Below are 21052 nucleotides of genomic sequence, written 5' to 3'. Positions count from 1 at the left end.
ACACTACGCTGCCAGCGAGAGCAACAAACTTGGGGTTTTCCCCTTCCAGTAACCTGCTAAGACACTTCCGCTTTGCCATTTTTCACTAAAAGGTTACTATGCTTTCAAAGGTGAGTGCTGGATGCTTGTACCCAAGCAGAAAGTTACGAACATGGCTGCCAGCACCATGGGGCATTTGGACAGCAAGAAGCTGTAATGAATTACAAGGAGTAGTCGTTGCTTGTGGGAATGTTTGCTCACTGCACTTACCTGCTTCGCTCTGGAGTAACGGGTGCCAAACCTGCTCAGGAAGGACCCTGATCTTCACACAGCAACTCTTTCAGCAGCTTCATCTGACTGACCGACCTGGAGGCTCTCCAGCTGCCACAAGCGCGCCTTCTGAGAGCCCGACTGCACACACAACACCCGGGCAAGGACACCTTTACCCGCAGAGCAGTTACTGCATTGCTCAGCAGCAGCACCGTACCGTGTAACTGTGCGCCTTGTGTGAACTGAACGGGGAACTGCCCTGCCGCAGCCCTTAGCTCCTTACAGCAACCAGAAGTGAAAGCTCCACAGACCGCACAGCTTCAGGGACCTCCGCCGCAGAACTACTGAGCCCGAGGGCTGCCTGGCAGACAGCAAACGGCTGAGTTGGCTCAAGCATCGCTGTCTGGGCCATCCTCATACTACAAGGAGATGGAAGTATTAAAGAATTCTGTCCAGAAAGCAGCCTAAAAGCTCTAAAACAAACGAAGAAAACTACCTTCCCCACAAACATAAATACATAGTAGAGTTAAAAACAAAGAAAACAACAGTCCTTCCACCTAGCAGAGAAGATACAAGTGGTTACCACCCACGAATATACAGTGATCAACAAGACAGGAAAATTTGAATGCCTAATTTTAAACCACAAAGTAGTAATTAATTTTGTCCTTATCCTTCAGAATGACAAGTACCCCAGCAAATTTAATGCCACCTGCCTAACCTATACATGCAAATTTGTACTAGAAGGCAGCATTTTGCAGTTGGTTTTCAGCTTTCTCAAAAAAACAGCAGCATTTGGAATACTACAGAAGAACAACGTAGCTTTGAGAGTGTGGATCAGATCTTAAAACACCAATGACCAGGTAAAATTAATAGTCTTACCTTTCTCCTCCCTTGTGTGCAAATCTTGACTCGTAATTTATTTAATAAATTCTTCTAACTTCTTCCTCAGTTACTGAGTTTGTTACTTAAATTATAATTATTTATCAGAGTAAAGCAACCAAACAGGTAAATTGACTCAATTCTTACACTTACGTATAAGCGCTCTTAACCAAGCTACACTTCCGAAAGCTGTGGAAACCTGCTGAGCTGCAGGAACAAACACTCGCCTGGCACTTCAGCTACTGTGAATGGGTACAGAAAGAAACACACATCAGCACATATCGTAGCATTTGATCTTTATTACTTGGATCAAAGGTCAAATGATTACATTTGTCTGAAAGATTACGACAAAGGCCAACGATGTAAGAAAAGACAAGTTTAATCCCATTTGAGAGACTGCATCTGAACTAGCAAGTGCGTTAACAGTCAGAAGGCAATAAAATAAACACGGGTACAAATACACAAGGTCAGGACAAGGGTTTTTACCTCCCCCGTCAGTGACAGTTCAGTCAGGAGGGGGGGGACATACACAGCTTTTAGACAGTGACAACAATCTGCAATTCTCAACAGTGCCTTTCCAGAAAGGCGGTTATTCCCCGAGGAGAACCGATCACTCGCTTCAAATCTACATGCGTGGGCTACACTTGGTCTCGCCAGCTAGAAAGGATCGGATACAGTCAGTGATTAGTACCTTCCTAAAGTAGAACAGACAACTTCGTATTTTTTTTCTCTTCAAGTATCAGCATAACAGTTTATTTACACTTGTATACAATTTGTTTTACTGAACACCCAACTTAGTAAAACACTCATCACAGTATATTCAAAAGCAGGCTATAAAAATACCTACTATACATAAAACATTTAGCCTCAAGGAATTTTACAGCACCTCTGAAAGTTGAGAGGGGTAAAACAAAGGGAGAGAGGGGAGACACCCCAAGCCGTGCTTGCCAGTAAAGAGAAGCGGCCCTTGGGCTCAGCTCTCCCTAGGGGAAACCTTTCCTTCCACCACGTTTCTTCCACCAGGTCCGAGCTCAAGTACCACCACAGTCCGCCAGTGAAACCCTGCTTTTCTAGTGCAGTCTCCTGGGATTTGCCCTCTGTAACTACAGTTAAACTCTGACTTTCTCAATTTAAAAGCTGTTTAACAACTCCTGGTCACGGCTGGACGGTGGAGGTCTGGAGGAGCGGGGGCTGCTTGGAGCACAGCCCAGCTTTCCCACGCTGAACACGCGTCAAATCGGGAGGGGAAATTACTGCTACATTTTTGCCACGACGGCGGCCTTGTTAACTACACATCAATAAATTAACTTCTCTGAGCAGCGCTGTGTGGTCTTTCTCCTCACACAATAACTACAGACACAGCTGAATTAATAAAGATCTGAAATGGGTGTTACCGAACGCAGATCGCACACACAAAGCTTTAGACAGCGGAGCTTGAAGCAAGTGTTTCTGGTCATTCTGTACCCTACACATTCCTCTTCTGAAACGGAACCCAGTGATACGGTATGGCTTACTTCCAGAGCTGAATGTATTGCTGAAATTAGCTTATTAAAACAAATCACAACAGCAGCACATTATTTTATAAACCCTGCATAAACAAAAGACAATCTAGCCCTTGCCTGCAAAACTACGTTATGAGGGCCCCATATTTCACACAGGAATTGAGAAAAAGGAAGGGGGAAAAAAAAAAAAGCAAGCAACAGAACAACCCCAACAACATACATGGTAAAAGCTCAATTAATTGAAGAGAGGTCCTTAGAAAAAACACAAAGAATAGCTCTCCTCATTTCAGAACTAAGAAAGCAGTGCTGGCAGCTCTCTGCAGTTGTCTGGTAACACACATACAAAATACACATTGATTTAGTACAGTTAAAAGGTCATGGCCTCAACAGACATAGAAAATTCCATTTTTAGCACTGGAGTTTCACAAGGTTTAAAAGAGCAGCAAAGAATTGGGATGGTCAAGATGCTTAAAAACAACACAAAATAACCCAAGGCACATGTGCCATGTTAAAAGTAATTTCAGAATTTACCTGGTGTTTTTCTTGCATGAGCTGTTAGAATGGTTAAACTCCACCTAACCTTTCTGTACTGTTTCCTGATGTACGTATTAAATGTGGCTATAAAAGAGAAACATATACTTTTATGTTGAAATTCATTCCAAAAATTGCCTAAAAAAAAAACTTTTTAAAAATCACAGCACTAATAAAGACAAGCAGCTTCTCCAGCCCTTGACAGTCTGAATCCTTTTCCCCTCCCTTCCAGTCTCAGAAAAGCTGCTCATCCCCTCCTGTAACTGCAGCAGAAAGGACGTCTCTCTCTCTCTCCCTCCGCCCCAAGAATTCATTAGCCAGGCTGCCAGCTAGACTCACACTCTTGTCCCCTACTTAATACTGTGTCTTCCACTGCCCTCCAAAATACAGCCAGCCCCTGGAAAATGTTAAAATCTTGCTAAAAGAGCAGAACCTTTCAGGTAGTGAATCTAGCTTTAATGCTTTTATCTTCCAAAGGGAAAGTCTCCCCATTTCAGAAAAATCTAAGTTGTGGTTGGCAAACAAAAGCTCAATTCAAAACACAGAAAAGCCATCAGAGCTGACAGGCTTTCCCATTTAAAGTAGTTTTGCAACACGAAGCCTCCAATGCTCAAAATGTAGAATTTCACCTATGTTAAATACACCATCAAAAAAATCTCCACATAACTCTAGGCAATCATTCACAGTAAAAGTAAGAGGAACTGTTAGAAAAACACTTAAAAAGGAAAGTAAAATCTAGTTAAAATCTGACAGTAAAATTGACACGGGCAATTAACCATCTTGCAGTATCCACAGATGAACAATAAAAACCACTGAAACTGCACAAATTTACATACGAAAAAAATCTAAAACCAACTCTACTCTGCTTCCCATAAATCTTTTTACTGATACCTTTCGGCACTGGGAGTTATCCACAACTACAGGTTTTCTCCAAAGAAGCTGAATCACATTCGAAACGTCTTAAAGTGAAGGGGAGGCGCATTCATTCCAACTTGCTCGGCGCTCAGCAACGCCTCCTCCATTCGCCGGGACCTGAGCTGCTACTTGACGCTCTTGTGCTGGAGGAAGGGCTGCCGCCCCCGGGAACTGGAGCTATAGGTGGTTAGGTACTGTCCTCAAAGCTTCTTCTCTTGACCGATCCACACCTACATTCTGCAAATTTAAAGAGAAAAGATTTTAAAACAAGGGTCTCATGGTCAGCTGGGGTTTTGCTTAACACACAGCTATTACACAAGGTGAAAGATGAGCAAGTTTTAATGCTTATTTCCTCAAAATGTTTTGTAAAACACAAGGAAAGGTCCCAGCACATGAGCAGAAGTCAGAAGCCAGGCTTAGACCTTGTTCCAGCCGCTACATGATTCGCAGAGCCCAAGTCTCTCAGATACCTAAAAGCAGGCTCTCTGCTTCCAGTGAAAAAGCATCTCTAAGACATGTATTACACCGGGTCTAGTAGGACAATCAGTCTCTGTACACCACATGCAGATCACAATGTTACGTTTTTTACGACTTTTTTTCCTTTAACCACTGTTTTTAACCACATTTTTCTTATCCACTATCTCTTCTAGTCTTTATGCATATCATATAAGAAGAAACAAAACCACACAGCAAAAGGTCATAAACCACACAAGAACTGAGAAAACCTGGAGGAAGGGAAGCCCATCTCGCTGTGTTTCGAGCACACTTCAGGAAACGACTCCTAACACCAACAGCTATAAAACTAATTCTGATCCTGCCTGTAAGCAGCTAAATCACTGAAAGACTCTGAGTAAATCCCTATAGAGCTAGTAACAGAAAGTTTAAATGCACTTCAGGATACATGGGCCTGTTAGCATATGTCACACCGACATCAGATAATGGTTCAGCGGTTATAAAACCACATCTATTAGAGTTTACTTTCAAAACAAGTCTCTTCGGCCCAACTCAAGGAAAAGGAGAGCCCCACTAGCACACAGCGAGGGGGACTCTCAGCACACACTCTCAGACAGCAGAAAACTCCATCAGTCAAAATGCATCAACCTCAAAAGTCATTCCCCTCCCCAACCCCAGTTTCTAGGATTTTCATCCCTTTCTTATGAAAACGGGAGATAAACAAGCAGCACCAGATTTCGAGGGTTGAAGTGTGCCAGCATCACTTCTGCCCTTACCAATTCTCCTACATTAGTGTCAGCCCTTTCCTTTCTCATCAGCCTTCAAGCCTTTGGGTCAATCACTCTGTTTTCCACCATAAACACAGCACACCACGGTTTCCGAGAAGACACACATGAATGCTGCTGGGACGAGTCGTCCAAGTCCTGGAAATCTCTGCACCCACCAGCACACTGCCCGACCCACTCTGACTTCTCTCTTTGAAGGAAAGAAAAGCAACAACTCTATTTCAGAAAGCAGCTTCTACAGGTAGCATTTCTTCTGCAGCAAAGGACACAGAGAAAGCATGAGCATCTAAGAACATAAGGACATGGCAAAACATGTCACACCCCGCATGACCACAACAGAGAAAAAAAAAAACCAAAATGCTGACATTTGTTTCATTTGTTTGCATTCTTCTTAGCAATTGATCCAATGTACCCAGAAATTCCTTGGGACTGCAGAGATGTCTCCGCAGGCAATCCAAGAATATTGGCTAAAATCTTTTAAGCTGAGCATCTGCTGTTGATTCAAAGAAAATTAAATGGAGTGTGAAATGGAGCATCAATACACAGGAATCCAGAGGTACTGGAAATTACTCCACAAGCAGCAAGAACTAGACAGCTATAACATGAAACTAAAAGGAAATGAGGTGGTCAAAACAAGGCAGAAGATACAGCTTATTTAAGTCAATGAGAGGTATCAGATGAAAGCAGCATCTTCGCAACTGAGACAGACTCAAGAGGGAATATCGATATGCAGTCAAGAAAGCTGAAAGCAAAAAATGTTTCAATTTGAGTAAATGTGAAGGAGAACAGGCTGTAGAAGCGAAGCACACTGAACTGTCACACTGAAGAAAGAAAACTCTGTCTGGGATAAACCCTAGCAAACACACCCTAGGGCTTATTAGGCAAACAGAATACTTAACCGCAAGACCAGATGAACTGAAGCTTAGAAAGGAACTAACATCCTCCTCAATGGTAAATGGACTCCTACTCAATAGGAATCATGTTAGATTAGATTATAGCAGCTGGGATCGTACCCTCTTCCAGAATAGCCACAGGCTTCAACAGAGAAAAGTTGTGCAACGAGAAGAGTGCTGCTGCTCAGAAAGGACCGAGGTTTTAGCCTTACTTTTGGGACCAAAAGGCATCCGTGCAACTGTTCGGCACTGCCTTACAAAGCACACCGGGACAAAACTGCTGGCCTGGGAACAGCACTACCACTGCTAGGCACCAGCAGCAACACAGTCTGGAGAGCCCAGGAAACACAGGAGTGGGAACAAAAACATTAAACGCCTTTTTTCAATACTATTTCTACCAAGGCTCTCCCTTGGTCAGCCTGGGCAGGGGCTTGCTGCTTCTGAAGCCCGCTCCCCAAGGAGGCTCAGCGCTCACCAGGGCAGGAGCAGTCTCACTCTGCCTTGCACAAGGGGTCCATCTTACCCACTCCTCTCTGGAAAGACTCAAAACACAGAAATTAACCCAAATACACTCTTACACCACTGTTCCTCCTCTCCTCATTATACTCCCCCCTGCTTTGCATATTTTTTTTCCTACACAACAGAGCCTCCCCCAGAAACAAAATGCTATGGATTTCCGAACAGGACAGAGTCTGCCATTTCAGTTTTGTTTTGTTTAGCTGCATGCAATCGTCACAGCAAAACAGGAAGATTTTGCGTGAAGGCTCCTCTAGGGAAGAGGGCTCTGAAGGGCACAGGAGCCATGAAGACAGCCAAAGCAGATGCAGTTAGTAAGGGCCCTGCACAGCTGAACAACAAGCACAGACATAAAGAGAAAAAGAAACAGCACACTATGAACAATCCAGTACTCTTATCAGCCAGCTTTCCCTCGGCGAGCTGTGCCACAAACTGTCACTGCCGCTTCCTGCCCAGCATCAGGCCTTTCGTTTAGTAAGAAAACATGCCAGAGAGGACTATTAAGCAATCCGGCTGTAACAGGAGATCACTTACAGTGCAAAACTGCTTTTAAATATCCACTTCACTCCATTGCACACATCAGCACTAGGAGCATTATGCTCAGCGAAGAGAACAACACGCAGCCGCAGCCCCAGGAAATCGGGCTGGCAGCAGCTGGCAGGGATGGAAGGTCCCGGGTCCTTCTGCTGCTTCCCCTCCTTCTGCAACCTCCATGGGCCGCAGAGCAGGCAAGCCCTGCTTTCTTCTCCGGCCAAGTTCCCGCCCCTTCCATCTTGCCCCTCCGCTTCCTCCAACAGCCCAAGCCATCCTTTTTCAAGCAGCAAAACTCAGTTCTTCCACAGCAGACGCCTGTGCAGATTTTGGCTCCATCAAAAACGTAATGCGTTTAATTTAAACTCGCACAGTATTTCCTTAGCTGTGGCCCATGGAGGTGACAGCACTCCGAGCCATCTTAGCATGGTTTCTCAGTACCCAACTACGGCTACATCCCCTGCGACCTCCCAGGGACGTTACCTTCAACTCTCAGGTAAAAGCCACCGGACTCACTAATTAATGCACAAGCAGGTACTACAGGCTCAGATCTCCTCCTCCGTGGCATTTTTCATGGCAAAGCACATGCCAAGATGTTGGGCAATTAAGCACTGAAAAGTGACAGAACACTCCCATGTCACTGTCACGACAGAGAGGAAAATAATCTGGGCAACCTCAGTTCCTGGGACACTGGTTTAACTAAATACCAAGCAGTGCAGCGGGAGGCGCTCTGGCCAGGAGGTTATTTGGTTGTATCAGACATTCCCAATTGCTATAAACACCTGAAAACTTCAGTGTAATTTTAGAAGTGCAGACATGTAACACTTTTTTTCCAAAGTCCTGGTTTTGGAAAAACATACCACCTGAGAAACCTACCCGATAAAAGCTTTCCACAACACACCACTCTTGCTTACTTCCAAGACTAAAAGACCCCCCACCCCTCAGAAGACAGTTCCAGGACTTGGTGATTTTCTGCCTTTCCCAGACTCAATGCTACCGAAACAAAGCTGCTTCAATGGCACAGATGCTTCCCACAGCCTCATTTTGCCCACTGTAACATCGCAGAGAAAGGAGCCAAGGCATGGCACCCCATCTCTAACAAGCTGCAGTCTTCTCCAGCCTATGAAAGGTTTTGCTGTAATTCAGTTCAGGATGCATACCCTGCTGGTTTGAGATCCTGCACCTACTGGAGTCATAACCCAGATACGAAATCATCAGGCTAACTCTGCTTCCACATTCTGAAACGGTCAACGCTGCTTATTGTACCCTAGATAAAATCTGGGTACAAAACATACGGAGCAGAGCTGTTAACGCTCGTTGATCACCCACGTCCGTACAAGAAGCAGGAAAAGAGGAAATTTAAAATTACTTCTGCCGGCAGGCAAACCCTAAAGCCTAGTTAATGCAGAACAGCTGTTAGGAAAAGTCGTATATTAAAAACATTTATACACATTCCTGTACCTTGAATAATTGTTCTGGAACTAAGTGAAAACTTGCTACCCTCTTCAAACAGCACATCATTAATTAGCACATCTAGAGCACTAGCGCTATGGATCAGCAGGATTAAGGTTTTACAGTAACTATGGATTGTTATTTTATGCTACGTAGCAGTCCAATCACTCCCAAGGGCACTGAAATAGGCAAAAATTGGTGCCTAAAAAACAAACTTCAACTTTTTCTTATCTCACACAGGATGTTGTATTTCATGGCTTTCATAAACATACTGCAACTAACGCTAAACGATTGCTGTCTGTTACAATGAAACTTAATGCTGCACGATCTTTAAATTATATCAATTTACAAGAACAGCATTCCAGTGACAGCCAATCAATGTTTGACAACTTATCCACAATAAATTAACCAGTGCAATAGTTTTATTGTGATTTGATAATTTTTTCAAGTCATGCGCTGTACAAACATTTGGCTTGGGTTTTGATTTGTTGGGTTTGGGTGGGGCTTTTCTATTTCAAAGTGATTGGAATGATTATTTTTTCAATTTATTTTGAAGTAGTAGGATGAAAACAGCACCCCAAGTTCGATAGTTGATCAGCACACAGGATTCACTGATGAGCAGGGACTGTTACAAGAGCTTCCTCGGGAGGTCTGGAAATGTCTACATTCTGTATAATAATAAAAATACAGAGGAGAATATTTACCATGCAGCAGTAAGAGCAACAAAAAACCCCAATCAGATTCCTTCACAAGTACACAGCGGCACTTATTTAAAAGCAGAGATTCTTTTTAACCCCACCCCCACCCCGAGAACGCAGCAGACTGACAGCTGGTTGGTGTCCCAGAACTAGACAGCAGGAAAACATATTTACAGTAATCACTGATCCCATGCTGATAGTACGACCAAAAGCTCAAGTCATCCATGTTTAGGAGGAAGTCTTTTACAGGCCCAAGCAGGAATCCACTTAAACATGTGCTTCAGCACATGCACGTCTATCCATTAAGCAACTTGCAGTGCTTTGCTGAGCTATGCCAGAAACTTCTTTCCCAAGGGAAGACTTTAACATTTGTTTGTATTATAGGCAATGTACTACCCCTGACAGAACAGAAAGGTATCTTCCCAGACACCTTAACCATTCAAGAATGATCACACCAACTAGATCTCTCCTCATTTTGCAGAGGCTGTAGAAAAAGAATGACATTCAGTGCAGCAAACTATTCAAAACCAAACAAAACCAAAACACCGGCACAGCCAAACACTTGCACTAAGAAGCACAGCTTTGAGTGCAGCTGTGTTGAACCAGGCTCAGGAATCATGCCTGCCACAGTACCACCTCATACAAGTCCTAAAGACTGTGCAATTAGTATTCTCCCTTCCACCAAGAAAGCAGGCTACAATAAACTGTTCTGAAGTTCCTTACAAGATCTTGATCTAAGATTTGGCCCATTTTAGGCCAAATCATTGCCAATTATTCAAACTTCGTGCTGACAGGCTTCATGAGTCTTACTTGTTTCCCACTGTGGTAAGCAAACTCACCTTTTGCTAACATCTCCCTCTCCCCTTCCCCCCACAAAATCAAAAAGGAGATCTGGGTTTCTTGCTAGGAGCGATCTCCATATCTGTCATTCACTAAGACAGAGGTGCAAAGTAGACATTTTACCCCAGTGCTTGTTTTCTGCCCAAAGAGGGGACCCAAGCAACAGCTAAAGTAACTCCCCTGAATTATTTTCAGTAAAAAAGACTATAGACTCCTTTATTTGAAAAGGTCAGGAACTTGAGCTACTACAACACTGACAAGCACAAGGCTTCAATCCACTTCAGACAAATCACCATCATACAATGAAGTTTACACATACTACAAACAACTACTCTAGTGCTTTGCCTGCATTTCTGCAATGCAAAAATAGATGCTTTCAGCTGAAGCCCAAAAGGAGTGCACTGTTCTGAAACACAGACTACAAATTACTTGTGGGGGCACAGAACAGCACACTGGGCAATTCCTAATCAAATAGTTTCATTGTTTAACAATGTTGTTATCTGTGACACTGTATTTAATTAAATGCTTTGACTTCAATAGACTATTTGAACACTTAATTTTACAGAAGTAATTAACATTTTCATAGGTGATGTAAATGAAAGCTTTTGAAATTTTCATAGTCCTCTGAGCAGCATTTAAATGCAGACAGGATCAACTCAGTCCTTCATTCAGCGCTACTAAATGAACAGCGTATCATCACCCGTACTTCACTGGTCTGGGTTTCTTTGGGGGCAGAGGGAGAAAAGTGAGGTTTTTTAATAAAAATACCTCTGCTCCCTTTTTTTCTTTTTAAAAATTCATTAACTCTATTTCTCTTCAAATTAAACAGCTTTGTGCCTTTGTGTCCACTGCAATGCAACTATCTGCATGATCGTCTACAGGCACCTGAAACACAGCCACGTCAGTATGGCCACATCCCTTGCTAGACAAGTCACGTGGTGATTCAGGCAGAGCTTCCCCCCTCAAAATAAACACCTTCAGTTAGAGAAGTGGTATTTCCAATGGCAATTCCCAAGACACTTTAGCAAGCTCTAATTTCAGCACCAATATTTTATCAGCCAAACTGAAGATGTTCAATTGATCTACATTATTTAACATGGTAACCATGCTTCTCCAACACCTTTTAGGCAGTGTGAAAACAGAATGGATTTCCTAAACCTAACAAACCAAACTAAGATACTAAAGTGGTAAAGCAGAACGACAGAGGAGAAAGGGCAAAAAAGAGGAAACATGCAAGATGACCATCTAATAGAAAATGTCTTAGCTATCAACAACCAAAAGTCAGTATTTTCAGAACTCAGAATACCCAAGTCATTAAAACAAAACTTCTCTGCAGACCCCTCCAGCATGAATTCTGCACAACTGCCACAAACGTGTACCCTCATATAAGTACGGCATTTTGTATCACATGCCTTGTTGAATACACACACGTGAATTCACCACAAACCATTGTTTTAAAATCACCACAAACAGCCCTTTTTCTCATGTTATCAAACTGACTTTTAATTCACCAGTAGGCACAGCTCATAACCTCAGCAAGGAATCAGTGCCATACCTAGTAGCATTAGCATGAGGATCTGCAAGGCAACCAGAAATTTTTAATCATGACACATTTTACATAACTTTCATAATGCAGCAATGGAAGAGCTTTGCGCAAGCAGTGGAATCAACCTAAGCTCATGTCAACACTTAGGAGCACAGAGAACCATGTGCCTGACACAGGAAGAGTACAAAGCTGCCGTGGTCTGGCATCTTATGTCCACTTACATTTTACAAACACACTCAATTTCCTTTTCCTCAGTTGTTCTGCTGTATCCTGAGATCTAGTCTTCCTCTCTAGCTTTGGCTTAAAACAAGAGGTGGCATCATCAATTCCTCTTTTTCATACAGCAACGTGATGAAAAAGCTGATGATTTCATTATTTACTCTCTCCAAAATAAGTGTGGCATTCATAACAACGTACTTTTTGACTACACCCTACTTCTGCTGAATGACAAAGGCTGGAAGAACTTTATACACTTTTTAGATTGATACCGTATCTTCAAATTCTTATTCATTTTTAGAAGATAAACTACTCCAGCTAGAGCTCATACGTAGGATAAATTTGCTCAATAAAAAGGATGTTTTTCCCCCTCAACAGCAAACCAGTAGTAAAGCTTGATATTATTAAATAAAAAATTAAATATGCTCAGCTGAGTTCTCAAATCATTTCTAACCACAAGGACAATGGAAATCAGCTCAGATAGCACATTATGTCAAGTTCTCTGATTTGAAAAATACTCTTACCTCGGGTTTATCTCTGTGTGTGTTTACAGCTTCAACATTCAGAAATATAGATTCTACTTTACATCCTGTTGATAGAAAACACATTTTTAGAATTGGTCTGCTTTAAAAATGAAGTTATAGTAAAGAAGCAATCTAGTTTTGAGTTGGTGAAGGTTAATCACTTCCCCCTTCTGATTTATACTAGAATTTCCCAAATTCTGAATAGCTAAAGCTATTGAAATGAACATCTTCCACCAGGATTAACATTTTTCTCAATCTGATAATCCATCTCCTATTCTCACCTTAGCTTTATCATTATTTTATTTGAAACAAATTCTCATTTTTAAACATACATGAACAACAACATTCAGTCAGAAAGTTCTTATTTGTAACTTTTTTGTTTTTTAAACATCCTAGAATTCTTTTAATTTCATTGTAATACAAAAGATAAATGCTGCTCTCATTTTTTATAACATGAAAATGATTACAAGGAGGTACACTGTGTGTTGTTAGCAACCCCCATTTCTCTACATGTGCAGAACAGTTTTAACCCCCAGCTAAATGGAACTTTAAAGTCGACTTCTAAAAAGGAACTTCTCCTTTTCACCCAGAAATGGAAAACTCCAGAGAAGCAAGAAAAATTAAACAGTCAGAAGAGACAACTATTAATCAGTTAGTATAAGCTGACCCACTTAGAGAATTGTAATTACTCAATACACTGTGGCCGCACCATTTTAAGCAACATCTTATTGCCAAACACTGTCTTATCTCACATGAACATGACTTTTATAAGCTACCACTACCCTAACACAACATTAATAGTCAAATTCCCCTGACATAACACAGTCCATCTTCTATCGCAAATAGGTTTTCACATTACTCTGCTCACTTACTTCCTAAAGTCGTAACACACTCCATAGAATTACTACATGACAGAAAAAGGTAATTTTAGCCTTTTCTTAGAAAGCCACTGCACTTCGGAAAAAAAAAAAAAATTAGCAAAGGCAAATATTTGCCTTTCCCTTAGGAAAGCCTCTTCTGAGAAACCCCATTTGTCATGAACACTGTGAGCAAATACTGAAGGAGAGCCAGCACTCAGAGGAACAGTCAACCAGAAAACAGATTTTAGGGGGGAAAAGCGCACATCTCCCACTGGAAGAGTAGCCTAGTCATCCTGTTCACAGATCCAGTGCGACCCCTGAGACCAAGAAAAAACAAGTTCTGATCCCTGATGCTGGCCATTACTAAGGACTGGTTACAGAGCAGACACACTTCCACAGAGACCTCTCAGTCCTTACTGCCAGCTGAGTTTAAGACCTGAAAAAAGTATCACATGGAAAGCTTCAAATATAAACCAAAGGGACAGGAGTTACTCCACAGTAATTACGATGTGCATACTCCCAGCTCATTTTTAATTACCGACGTGCAAGTTCATACCTACAGCAAGGCGCAGTTTCTCTTTCCTGTGTGCTCCCACACAGACGACCGCTATACTGGATTGTTGGGTAAAAAGCTAATTTATCCTAATCCAACTGTCAGGCCATAACAGATGTTCCCCTACTAAAGATCAGACATTTAGGGTGGGAATGATGCTAGCTTCAAACGCCAGGAAGAGCAAACCCCTAAGGGAGGTGCTACCCCAGAACAGGATTAGCTGGAAGGTATTAAACACACCATGTTTGATCCTGCATCCTGCCTCACTAGAGCCAAGTGACACATCAACTTGAAATAATGCTATAGATTATTACTGTATAAATAGTTTACACAGCCCTTGTATTTTCAGATGGTCAAATTCCAAAAAGTAGGTCGACTGAAATGTGCTAATCAGACATAAGTATCAAACACTTTAAAAAAAGAACAATTGCATTTCTTTCACAGAAGTCAAACGGACAAGGACAGTATTTCATACCACTTCTTTTGCTTCCTCATTTAGTGTGTGAGTAAACACTGTAAACATCCAGGCCCTCTTAAAATTTACAAAGTCACCCAACTTCCCACGAAAAAAAAACCCGAAAAAACCCACCAAACCAAAACCCCAAAAAACAAAACCCAAACCAACCCCAAAACAAGTTCTCTGTGTAAACAGGCCAAGACTAGCAACTCAAGAGAATCCAGTTTCCAAACAAAACAAAACAAAAATTTTTTAACTGTTCTAAATCTGTATTTTCAAAACTCCAGCCTGTCATGCAAGGCTAGGAACACCAGATGTCACCAAAGCATAGACAGTTATTACTTACTGTAAAACCACACTGCAATTAAATGACAAAAATCTCTTCAGACAGATTTCCCAGTGTAACAGCTAGTTACTTTGTCTCAACTTTATTTGAAATGTACCAGAAAAGGAACTACAGATCTAGACTGCTAATTTTCAAAGCTGATAATCAAAGACAGCTTTGCGCTTCCAATTAATAACTCAACCAGCATTTTTTGGCAATCCATTTCCTGGTAAGCTGTGCAGATAGTTCTCTTTGTCTATAAATAATCTTCCAAAGTGTGATGAGATATCAGAAGATATAATTAAGCCATCACTTCAAGAAAATTAACAGCAGGCACGTGTTAAGCTGAGGTTGAAACACACACGAAACTTAATTAGCAACCAGCCTAAAACCCAAGTAGTACGTGTTGCAACCCATACCCCATGCTCTACAAACCAGCGGCATATCTTCGTTCAAGCCCCTGAGCTAAGCACTGATAATAGCTGCTGACAAACAAATGCCAACAACAACAAACAAGGTAAATTCATGTGGTAGTGTGATGGTCCACGAAAAAATACTTCAGGAAAAGAGAACAAAGTTATTTAAGAGTAAGGGGAACACCCTTTTTAAGATGGTAAGCCTACATAAATGTAAATTTGCCTGTCTTCTAAAAAGCAATACCCTCAAATACATCAATAAAAACTGAGATCTTACTGTACCAGACGTGTAAATGGCATGGGTTTGCCAGAAGAATTAGTGAAATAGCTTACGAACTGAGTACAAAAGAAAACTGTCCACTAGCAGTTACAGCCACTGGTAGTTTCAGGACTTCACTAATACATATGTATTTTCCGGCATAATGCAAAGCAAATGTAAACCAAAGGATTCATTGATTCTAACAAAGCTGTACAGGCATACATGCAATGTCAAACCTAACTGTTCAATTCTATTTTAAAGCAAAATAAATTAAAAATGTGTTTTAATTTAAATGCTTCACAAACTTTACTGATGACACAGACAGTGTGGTTAGATTTACATATGATACATACTTAATACTACTTACCATAAGCCACCGGTGTTAGCTTTAAGACAGTATGCAGCGGGCACTTCAGGTAAGGCAGTTGTTCTGAGACATTGAACAACAAATTACATATGAAATACAGATTACAAGAACACTAACTTTTCTATTATGTTACAGGTCAACAACCTAAATTTCCTTCTACCTGACAGTGTACCTGTTTTCTCCCCTAGCATGCAACAGAGACACTATTCAAACAGAGCAAAACACAAACATTACAGTATTTCAAGTGATGAGCAGCTCAATAAAAATCAACTACCAAGTTTCACACGTGGGTCAAATACAAAAAATCACACTTGCATACTTGCCTAGCACAACTACCCTGTGATGATAAGGAAATTGTTGGAACTTACTGTTTGGAACCTTAATCAGTAAATTTTCAAAAAGCAGACCATTTGCAATGTATCAAAGACGACTTACCTGCAGGCTTGTCAAGAAAATACGCGAGCAAACAGCGCATGACAGCTTGGTGACATATGACAAGCACATTTTCCTGCCTTTCAAGTTCCATAATTACTGGCTCCAGTCTCTGAACAAGATCTTCATAGGACTGGGCGGGGAAGAGAAATACACAGCACATTAAAAAGGGGAAACTCTTTTAACAGTGTATGTATATACAGTGGATCTTGCTTTCGTATTAGTCATATTCTAAATGTTATATTAGTGCACAGACAAATATTGTAGTAATAATTTTCCTTAAATTAAGAACACAGTCCGGGTCCTTCCAGACTATCAAAGAGCATACATATAACAAAATAAATCTCCCTCAAGCAAAAGCTTTATTAAATTAGTGACTATGATCAAGAATTTCTGCAAAATCCCTAGAATTTCATTCACAGCATTTGCAAATGTACAGGTTAAGTCTTGCACATTATTTTCTGTACCTCATCTTCAAAAGCATCTCTCTTCCAAGCAAAAATTTGGGAAGCCCAGCCTACAGTCAGCATACAAAGAGTTGACAAGGTTCAGGCTGCCCTTTGAAAACAAACTATGGGCTTGATGAACTGGCCTGGCGATGGCAGCCGCTATCCCATCAAAAGTCACAAAGCAAGGAGGCTGGATTTCTCTTGCAACCCGTCCCGCACAGCATGCGCACAGTCAATCTGCTGCTGCAGGTGAACAGCAGGATTTCCACACATGCATGAGTAAGTTAATTTTCACATGCACAGCAAAGACAATACTTCCAAAACATGTCACGCATCTCACGTGCAGAGAACACAGCACATCACCCAGAAGGGCAGGCAGTGTCCACAGCAGAAAGCCTTCGCCCTGGTCCCAGGGCAGGCACGGGGGCTGCCCGGTTGGAAAGTGGCACTGCTGATTCAGACCTTGGCAAGAGAAACGCAGCGGTCTCCAGCGAGGCTGTCCAAACCCCTGGGACTGTAACCGGTGACAGAAACTGCCTTTGACAAAGGACTGAGATCAACTCATCACCGCAAGGCCAATGAGGGAGTTTGAAACCTTCCTCACCATCCTAGAAGATGGCATCAGTTTGAAAAACAAACACTCCTCGGTCAAATGGATTAGGAGAACTTTACAGCTTTGTGACTGCCTCATTAGTAAGATGGGGTCACACCTGCAAGAACACTGCTCTTATCACAAGCTGCTCTTAGCACAGTGATTACTCTTGACTGCTGAGGAAAGACGACCACAAAGCTCCGCTTCCTCATGACACAAACAGCTGAGCAGCTGGTCCAATTACTCCTCCGTCCTGCTGCCCTGAATCCTAAGCCTTTAGCACCCACAGACAGGCCGTGTGACCATCTGGTAATTGCTGCACTGTAATGGGTTTGCTTTAGAAAAGCTGTCAGCAAGTTATTTTCCCAGAGACAAGGAGTTTATTAAAGTGAAAGACCAATGTGGCTACAGATTTCCCTAGCATTTCAGCCAGAACTGCATGCAAAACAGCCATTATCTACAGCAAGGATGAATAGAAAAAGGCAATCTTGGCAGTATGTTTGCATATGCAATAGTTTGAAGCCTTGCAATCATTCTTCCTGGTTTATCACTGCAGGACCAGCATAGAAACGATGCCCACAAGATCACAGCTCTCAGCTGTTTTTCTAAATCTACTGTTTTATTTTTCAAGCCCTGAATCAAATTAAATGGTCTGGGCTCAATCCTTGCAAGCTCCTATGTGCTTTCCCCTGGAGAAAGGAACAACTTTTTATTAATTTAATTTTTTTTTTCCTTCCTAAAGCCCGCATGCATGTATTCAAGAAGACAAGGAAGCCCTTCACCTTAAGAGAGAAAAAATAGCACACCTCTCCTTTAGGGTATCTGTATCTGTATTTGTCTTGGTCTCTCAGTGCAAATTCAAGCGGGTAATTTTCCTGTATTTCCTCATATGTCATTTCTTCACACACTCCCTGTAGGTAATAAAAATAATTAAAAAGCAAGTATTTCCAGCAGTGCAAAAAACAGATTACCATTCTTAAATAAACCCATATAAAAATAACCTTTTAACAATTGTATTTTGTTACTCTGATACTTAAAGACAAAATTGTCATGCATGATGAACAGGACACTCAGCCGGACTCAGATGTGGCTAGAAGGAATTGCTAAATCCCTGTATAAGTGAAGTAACATATACGGGCAAGCAAGGTCACTGAGCAAGGTCGCATTTTATCTATTGCACCTGCTTATGTATCTTACAGTTGCAGCTGGAAAGCAGCAAATAGCAACCCCCACCTACCAAAAATTTCTTTCCAACCCCCAGCTACCAAAAATTTCATAGCATCGTGGTTTCTACAGGGGAATGTTTTACTGGGAAAGACAAACCAAGACTAAATTAATTATGGCAAAATTTAATAAAACATTTAGCCTTGTTAACAGGAATTAATCACTCTTTTCCAGCCCCTAGAACTAGCTTAAATGACTTTCTATCCCATAAAAGGCGTATCATTACAAAATTAAGTACTTCCTTCATCCCTAGCAAAGCAACTTATTAGACATTTAGAAAAGAACTTACTGCATCTATCTCATTCAAAACCTTCCACTGCTCATAAGGCACTCCCAAGGCTTCAGCAGTCTGAATTGTCCTTTTCATCTGGCTCGTCCAAACTTTCAGATCTTTGATATTTTGCTCATTAATAAATTGTGCCAAGCTTTTGGCAAACTGAAAGAAAAACCATGAGACACTGGATGAGGGCTTGGAGCCAACACACTGTGTTCAGTTTGCAACACGCAGGCTCTAGCCTCCGTAAACTCATTATAACTTTTCCAAAAGGGTCTGTCAAAGTTTTTGCTAAGAAATACAACACAGTCCGTTAAGCCAAGAGGGACAGGAGAGGTAAGGAAAGGAGTATAAGGAAGATACAAGTTGTCTGCAGTTCCTATCTTTGCCTCCTGGAATTTTCCTTCCAGCTTCAACTTGTGAACCTTCCCAATTATCCAACAAGTCAGGATTTTACAAGAATACAGTTAAAAAAATAAAGCCCTTGACAACTGCTTTGTGCTGCAGGATAAAAACGAATTTCAACCAACAGAATGACAGATAGATAGAAGAGCACATACCGATCACAATACACAAAGTGTGTCCATCCAGTTTCCACTACCCACATAAGCAACTAAAAAAATCCTTCTTAAATATGTTAAGAGGAAAAGGGTGTAGAGGAAGAAAGCTATAATTACACAGCACAAACTGCACACATGCATAGATACACACAAAACCCAGTCACACTTGTTCAGGAGGTACATACTTCTTTCCCCCTGACAGACAGTCCAGGATCTCCTCCTATTCTCCCTTTGAGATTGAGTTCACTTTCTCCATGTCGACAGAGGTAGATTGACCGAGGAGTCACATGGATATTCATGAGGTAGTAGACAATCCGGCTCTGAATGTGATCCATTACTCTGTTCACAAGGTAACTCCTTCCGACATCCATAATTTTAATATAAGAAAGATCCCTTTGACAAGAAAACAAAAAAAATATGTAAGATTCCACATAGTTTCTATTAGCACGTACCAGAATCTTCCCACCCTCTCTCTCATTATAAAACAAAGGGGCAACACACCAAATTCAATTACTTATGGAATATGCATTAGTCCTAAGAAACAATGCAATACTCCAAAGGTACAAGCTGAACTCTATTCCTTTCTCATGTAAGCTGTTCACATCACTTCCTTTTCTGTTCCCTTTACTTGCACTTTGTCCCTCAAATCTAGATCCTACTCTTGCAAAAATACAGCCCTCCCACTAAAAGGAAAATTCAGTGGAGCCATTCAACTGTGGTAGCTTCAGTAAGATATTTTATGATACTAGTTATTTTTCTGCAGGTTACAAACAATTCCTCCACAGCAAGTATTGTCTGATTGCACCCAGGGGCCAAAATGGTCACTATTTACCCATCCCAGTTAACCCTTCCAGAAAAACTACAGCATCAGAAGGACCAGGGACTAGCCTGAAGCAAGACTTTTCTCAACACCTCTATCAACAACTATTTATTAACAGTACTTAATCACCCCACCACTACCTTTTCTCAGCATCAGACAGGTTATAATTTCAGTTTTCAATGCTTATCCTTTCTCGTCTGAGCTATAATTTCAGAGTAGCATCTAGTTTAAAGGAGGAAAAAAGTCTGATAAGCTGAAAATAACCACTACTGGTTTCTAGTGATGCTTTTGAGACATCACACCACAATAAAACAAGAAAACTTAAAATAAAACTAAATGGAGGTGATGAGAAGCAAGCAGCATCACCTCATCTCTGATAGCACTCTTTGGAGTTAATCATTGCTATTTCACGCAGGCACAACCATTAGGTCCATCACAGAAATTACATGCATGAACCAATCTGACTGAACCAGCTTCACTCTGCTTACACTCAATTACATTAAAGTGCAGCTCAGCCTTCTCTATAGCACTGGTCCTGAAACAAACCAGGAGCATCTGGTATGCGTGCAGCTCAAAATCCCACACTGAAATCCTGGACTGTAGCAAGAGAAACAGTGCTCCTCCTCACATGGTTCACCCCTACCTTACTTTCAAGTGTTGAAAGTGAATGAAAAAAACAGATGAATGCTTTGGCATGAGGGCAAATAATCTAGCTAAGAAAGTTTCTCACAGCCCTGCATCTGCAGGATAATTTGCAAGCACAAATAAATAAATTTAGAAGTCACATTTTTAAGACTGACATGTTCAAAATTCATCTTAGTCATGTCAACAAATGAAGTTATGCTTACAAATCACTCGGGTCTCCTCTACGTACTAAAGAAAAAAAAAAAGTACCAACCAACCACTACAGCAAGTCTGGAATAATTTCTAAATG

At 41.4% G+C, this 21052-nt stretch overlaps 1 protein-coding gene across 11 annotated transcripts in view; it reads right to left on the bottom strand.

Moving 5' to 3' along the window:
* Window positions 1–1412: 1412 nt before the first annotated feature.
* The window catches only part of LOC128136807 (6-phosphofructo-2-kinase/fructose-2,6-bisphosphatase 4), a 53202-nt gene continuing 33562 nt past the window's right edge, over window positions 1413–21052 (bottom strand). For 10 of the 11 annotated variants that reach the window (XM_052777007.1, XM_052777013.1, XM_052777005.1 and 7 more), the window contains exons 8-14: window positions 19484–19691; window positions 18754–18900; window positions 18047–18151; window positions 16203–16332; window positions 15768–15830; window positions 12531–12595; window positions 1413–4313 (exon numbers count right to left, since the gene is read on the bottom strand). In XM_052777007.1, the coding sequence (XP_052632967.1) occupies window positions 4254–4313; window positions 12531–12595; window positions 15768–15830; window positions 16203–16332; window positions 18047–18151; window positions 18754–18900; window positions 19484–19691 (778 nt within the window). In that variant the 3' untranslated portion in view covers window positions 1413–4253. Of the gene's footprint in view, window positions 4314–9282; window positions 9375–12530; window positions 12596–15767; window positions 15831–16202; window positions 16333–18046; window positions 18152–18753; window positions 18901–19483; window positions 19692–21052 lie in introns of all 11 variants that reach the window. The other variant, XM_052777004.1, reaches the window with a different exon arrangement.

The sequence above is a fragment of the Harpia harpyja genome, chromosome Z (assembly GCF_026419915.1).
Source record: "Harpia harpyja isolate bHarHar1 chromosome Z, bHarHar1 primary haplotype, whole genome shotgun sequence".
Classification (NCBI taxonomy): domain Eukaryota; kingdom Metazoa; phylum Chordata; class Aves; order Accipitriformes; family Accipitridae; genus Harpia; species Harpia harpyja.
The sequence above is the reverse complement of the archived record's forward strand: the minus strand, read 5'-3'. Positions and strand labels throughout refer to the sequence as shown.